This window comes from Oncorhynchus clarkii, unplaced genomic scaffold (assembly GCF_045791955.1).
Source record: "Oncorhynchus clarkii lewisi isolate Uvic-CL-2024 unplaced genomic scaffold, UVic_Ocla_1.0 unplaced_contig_1025_pilon_pilon, whole genome shotgun sequence".
NCBI classification, from domain to species: Eukaryota; Metazoa; Chordata; class Actinopteri; order Salmoniformes; family Salmonidae; genus Oncorhynchus; species Oncorhynchus clarkii.
Genome location: NW_027258253.1, coordinates 52,122 through 58,048, shown reverse-complemented (window position 1 = coordinate 58,048; position 5,927 = coordinate 52,122). Strand labels below are relative to the sequence as shown.

The following is a 5,927-nucleotide window of genomic DNA, read 5'->3' as shown; positions in this document are numbered from 1 at the left end:
ACCATGGCTATGAATGCTAAGAAACCAACCTTGCTGAAACACATCTTATTCCTGTCACTCTCTATTGGCCTCGTCATACTCACGGGAGCCTATCAGGATCCCTCGAAACTGGACCCATCTTCCTCTACTACTCTCTTCCCTGCCTGTGAAGATTTCTTCAGAGAAAATGACTCAAGTAAAAGTGAAAGTCACCCAGTAAAATATTTCTTGAGAAAAGGTCTGAAAGTTTCAACAAATATCCTGAAGTATCAAAATTAAATTATATTTCAAATTAAATATAATCTTTGGGAATGTAGTTAAGTGAAAGTTGTCAAACATATAAATAGTAAGGACACCCCCAATAAAACTACTTTATTAGTACTTTCAAATATTTGTACTTTAGTACTTTACACCACTGGCTAATGGCCGACATCGGCAACTCTCGTTGGGTTAATGAGGCAACTAGTCACACCTGTGACAGGTCCTTTAAAAGGAGAGGTGGAGGAAGTAGACCATAACTCACAGATGACAGAGACACCCAGTCAATCCCTTGGAAGAGTGCAGAAGGTGAGATTGTGTCATTATTTAATAGACTATCTGCATCTCAAATGGCAACTTAATTTTATGTGACCCTGGTCAAATGTAGTGCACCATATAGGGTGCCATTTTGTGGAGTGACCCCCTGAATTTAAGAGCATAGACTAATAGTTACCTTTGCAGTAAAGAGGTAGTCTATGACTCGCTCTAGGATGCTTCCCCTTCCCTATCTAGTGCACTGTGGGCCTTTGTCAAAGCTGGTTCACTACAACAGGAATGAGGAGCCATTTGGGAAGGATAGATTTTCCTGTGTGCCAGGCTCTTCAACCACATACAATAGATTAGATACCTGAATTTTGGCGGAAGAATTGTAGCGCCGTGTTGCCAATACTCGGTTCTTGAGGTCCTCAGGACTGGGTTTAGCAATTGTTGCTTAAGTTTTGTACTTAACACAGGGTTTCCTTAACCTCTCCTCTAGTACCCACAGCCATTCCAAATGTTTTAAAATGCTCAACTAATCTCTCTCGTTCGCTCTCTCTCTCAGGAGACTATCACCATGGCGACATTAACCATCATTCTGCTTGTCAGCACAGCTTTTGCTCTGGGAGGTAAGAGTGATGTACCTCACACTTACTCCCAAAATGTTAATAAACATTAGTGGGTGTTGATCTGTCCTCTACACACACGTATGTATTAATGTTTCGTTTCATAACGAGTTGTCCCTTGGCCAGCCATTATCAACTGACACTGGAGAGAGGTTTGTCTTGCTCAAGGGCACATGGACAGATATTTTAACTTGTCATCTCAGGGATTAAAACTAGGAACCTTTTGTGTTACTGGCCAAATTCTCTAATCATCTAGTTCCAGAAATGTATATTGGTGTCTAGATGCTGGACTGCGGTATTCTGATATGAATGGTTTGATCATTCAACTGGCTGTATGATTGGATTGTCTACCAACTATCAGAAAATAACACTGCTACAATTTACCCCCACTTTCAGTCTTGGTTTCATCAGCTGTTTTCAAATGACAGAAACTGAATTTTGACTGCACAGGACTTTTAAACAAGTAGCAGAATTTCAATATTTAGCCAGGAAGTACCAAGGTTACATCTGAAATGGAACCCTATTCCGTATATAAACTACTTCTGACCAGGGCACATATGGGACGCAACAGAAGATTACGGCATGCATGTGCTGCAATGTTATGTCCACATTACAATGCATGTTACTTGTGTCCAGATGCTACGATACGACCCATGACCCCCTGTGAGCGTGCTAGATATGCTGCGACACATGGCCCAATTGGAGCCTACATCCCCACGTGCGACACCGCTGGACGATACACCCCTAAGCAATGTTCGGGCTCTACAGGTTAACACGGACGCACATACACATTTAATTCAGTTGAATGTTACACATACAATATTTACCCATTTTACTGTAACATGTCTATTTCTGGTAGGTTACTGTTGGTGTGTGACCACTACTGGACAGAAGATCCAGGGTACGGACACTCCACCAGGCACTGCTATCAACTGCTAGCAACTGTTCCAAGGGGTGTGTTTGTACATACTCATTCACTAAATGTTAATTCTTTGCAGCTGATTCTGGATGTTAATGTTTTTTGTCTAATTTTAGATGAAGGGCATTGGAATGGAGTCGTTGAAAAGATGGACAGTTGTCTTTACTGTACTACAGGAACTGATTCACATCCCATTTAAATACATGAAGAAATCCAGAGATTAAACTGTTGATTTACTTACTTTATTGTTGGTGTGATATGCTGAACAATATATCTGAACCAGTCCATTTCTGGGAAATGGAGGAAGGAGTAGGTTACTATTACCGGCAGTTACAAGAATTGAGGTAGTCAAATTCCACGTGACCATTTAGTAATTAGGCTTCTCCAAGCTCTGATGCTGGTGATGGTCATTAGTAGTCTACCGCACTTGCTAACTGCCTGGTACTCAGCACTCTATTGTCCCTCTAATCACTCTGTCATCAATGCAAATGTAATTTGAAAATCAAAATCGCTTAATGAGCTCTATAACCTATGCAATTGCGGGAGAACAGCCTGATGGCTTGACTTTAAAAGAGGATCCCATCAGCTTCTACAGGCTAGATCTACTATATTTACAGCACCAGGCAAAGTTTGAACACACCGACTCATTCCAGGGTGTCAGTAAAAATATTTTCTGCAGTGTATAATAGTGATGACATCGAGTATGAAATAACACGTATGTCTTAAACAAATCAAAATATTTTGATATTCTTCAAAGAAGCCACCCTTTGCACACTCTTGGCGTTCTGTCACGATGATTTTCAATCCCAATGATGACTAATCAATTGCTTTGACCAATCCGAGGTTTGTAAAACAATGGGTTTAATTAGGCAAAGACTCAGATTATGCAAAAGATTAACACATTTTATTCAGAACTTTCTGAAGTCCATTATACAAAGACATCCATTTTGTACTGGTTCCTTACTTACGGTTTAATTGTTCTTGGTATTTTCTTAGGCACATTTTGTTCTCTCCCAGTCCAACCTAGTTGGAGTTGTTTAATGTTACACCTCCATATCTGCAGTGGAAGATGGTGGACCTAGAGCGGTGTTATTCAAACCATGAGTCATACCTATGATCGGTCTTCTCACAAAAACGTCTAGCTTCCGTACAGTTTGACCTACAAATTCGTATGACCACTCTCTGGAAAGGGGAGACCCTCACGAACACGGTATTCTCGATTTTTCTCTACATCCTCTACATCCTCGTCAGAACGTCTACGTGCCAACTTCTGTTTGTAAAATCTTTGGGCTACAAACTAATGTGACCCCACTTGTCACAATGTTCTCCGTTTTGCCGTTAGGGGAGGAGGCCCTGGTGCAATCCACCGTGCGCCCAGCGGGAGGCCCTGAACTCCAAGAGGGAAGAGATGGGCTCTGCCTCTGTATTAGGGGTTATGTCCACAATTGGGATGGGAATTCATTCAGGTGGGAAGAAGCCAGGTTTGCCTCTGTATTAGAGGCGATGTCCACAACATTCAGGTGGGAAGAAGCCGGATCTGCCTCTGTGTTAGAGGTGATGTCCACAACATTCAGATGGGAAGAAGCCGGGTCTGCCTCTGTGTTACTGGTGATGTCCACAACCTCCAGGTGGGAAGAAGCCTGATCTGCCTCTGTGTTACTGGAGACGAGGGGCTTGTTAAACCACCAAATCGGTCACCGGCGGAAAAGGTCCAAAGTACCATGGTTCGGAGGAGCTCACATCCCTCGTGTCCGTTTCTCATTTTCTATCCGGGCTGAGCAGTTTGGCACCGCTCCCGTCTCTCTTGGACATGGAACTCTTGTTGTCAAAAACCAGGTTTCTGATTTTGCGCCGGTACCTGTCTGGTCCACCTGCTACTGAGTGTGTCATCACCGGACAGGCCTAATTGTTGACATAAGCACTGTCAATCACAGGGCTTTAGTGTGCGCTGCGCCATTGGGGGTCAAATTCCGATATACCAAAACTTCAATAACTCAAAGTCCAATCTGGATGGGGGGTTTTTTGCACTAAAGGGCACACATAGACAAGCATTTCCATTAAATTAAAACCGTTTTTGTATAAACATTTAAGTGTAGGTTACAGGGAGCATAGGTTCCTTTGAATGCAAACTTTTTAAACATGGTATAATTGTTGCCCATCACGAGAGAGGGTATGAGCCGAAATTTGACCTCTAGCCCCTCAATTTTTTTATAATTTTTTGAAAATTACAGAAATTGGTCTAAAAAAGAGTTCCCACTTTTCACTGGTGTGCATCGGGTGATTGGATTTCGGCACCTGGTAACCTAAATTGAAAAACGGTTCTCAATGCATTTACCGGTGTTCCTAATCTTCATGCCCGCTATGGGAGCACCCCACTACGGCCCTTTATCAATGGGGGCCGGCCTGAGTGTTTTATGGAAGGTTTCAAAAAAAGTTCTGAAAAACGGCTAAGCCCCCACACATCTCAGAAATTACACTATGTTTTCTGTGCAACTGGTGATTGAACGGGTTACCAGTTGACGATGGGGGGGGGGGGGGGGGGCGGCGGCTCCTGGTGCCACCAGAGCTGGACTGGGTGTCCATACACGGGTTAGGGAGACCCCATAGGGGGCCCCACACCCCTCACCAAGGTCACCTGGTAACCCAATGTAATTCAATGACAGATTCATACTTCTCTCTCATTGCACTAAGTGCAGCATGGTGATTGAACTGGTTACCAAGGGAGCTCCATATATCCATGCCTCTGGGCTTACTCTCTCTACTCTGCCTGCCTGCCCTCTATCTTGGCCTGTCACTTCAGCTCTGTGCACCTGGTAACCCATAACACCCTGGTTATTCAGATCCCCAGGCCTCCATACATTCTCAACTGTGACTGACCAAATGACACACAAAGACAAGGGTGAATTTCAAATACATTTTCTTTATTCATCAGTGAATCATGGATTGATTTGTCCCTCAATTAGTGACTGCGCCCGGCAGGCGTTATGAGGCAAACTATGGTACCGGTAGTACCGTGCCTGCGTTTCCAGAGAGTGACACATATGGTCAGCCACAGTTCCCCGGTCTGTAACCGACCCTTGGTTAAAGTTCAATGTGGCAACGCTTCGTCAAATTGTACCGAAGTCACTTTACTTCCAATGCCGAAATCTGCAAATATCTGGCCCACATACTCACAGAGATTACAGTACGGTTGACCGCGGGATGTGAAAAAGAAGAGTTCTGTGTCTGAGGTCATTCCACTCAGATGAGGCCTGATCTGATGGAATCGTTTAAGCTTTTGCGACTAGCAAACCCGTATCCGGGAGCGTAATCATAGCCTCATGCATTAGCATAACGCAGCGGACATAAATACCACTAGAAACTTTTCCTATTCATGAAAATCGCAAATGAAATGAATAAAATATATTCAAACAGAAGCTTAGCCTTTTGTTAACAACACTGTCATCTCAGATTTTCAAAATATGCGTTACAGCCAACGCTAGACAAGCATTCCTTGTTGGAACTTTTAAAGAACCGTCAGACCTAGAGTTCAGAAACTTTAGAAACCTGTTCTAGACCTCAGGTCGATAGTGCGTGGAAAAGTGGGTTTGGTGTCAGTTTGTATCAGTTTGGTGTCAGAATGATATCTAATTGACTGATGGACTCTTGTCCATTTGCAATTTGTTTAAACAGTGAGGTACCATCACCAAAGTGACATTCTGAAATCAACCCTAACGAGCGATTGAGATGAACCAGAATCACTGCCCAGCCATCCCGAGTTCATCGGGCCAGTCAATTTCACATTCCTGCAGGATTTTTATAGCATGACAAATTCGTGATGGTACCTGCCCATTGAACCATATTGCAAATGCACAGTGACTTTGCAAAAGTGAGAACATAAACAAATG

The 5,927-nt window shown here is 43.3% G+C and overlaps 1 protein-coding gene across 1 annotated transcript; it reads left to right on the top strand.

Annotated features, from left to right (window-relative positions):
- Positions 1 to 515: 515 nt before the first annotated feature.
- LOC139396379 (equistatin-like) lies at positions 516 to 2,259 on the top strand. Its single transcript, XM_071143414.1, has 5 exons — positions 516 to 546; positions 1,061 to 1,124; positions 1,758 to 1,889; positions 1,981 to 2,075; positions 2,157 to 2,259. The coding sequence occupies exons 2-4, from the start codon at positions 1,073 to 1,075 to the stop codon at positions 2,058 to 2,060; spliced, it is 264 nt and encodes an 87-aa protein (XP_070999515.1). The 5' UTR covers positions 516 to 546; positions 1,061 to 1,072; the 3' UTR covers positions 2,061 to 2,075; positions 2,157 to 2,259.
- The last annotated feature ends 3,668 nt before the right edge of the window (positions 2,260 to 5,927 follow it).

Bases quoted from the DNA above. Each gene is read 5' to 3' on its own strand.
- LOC139396379 (XM_071143414.1), top strand. From the start codon at position 1,073: ATGGCGACATTAACCATCATTCTGCTTGTCAGCACAGCTTTTGCTCTG. The intron at 1,125-1,757 runs GTAAGAGTGATG...ACTTGTGTCCAG, and splicing joins CACAGCTTTTGCTCTGGGAG to ATGCTACGATACGACCCATG. The intron at 1,890-1,980 runs GTTAACACGGAC...TATTTCTGGTAG, and splicing joins GCAATGTTCGGGCTCTACAG to GTTACTGTTGGTGTGTGACC.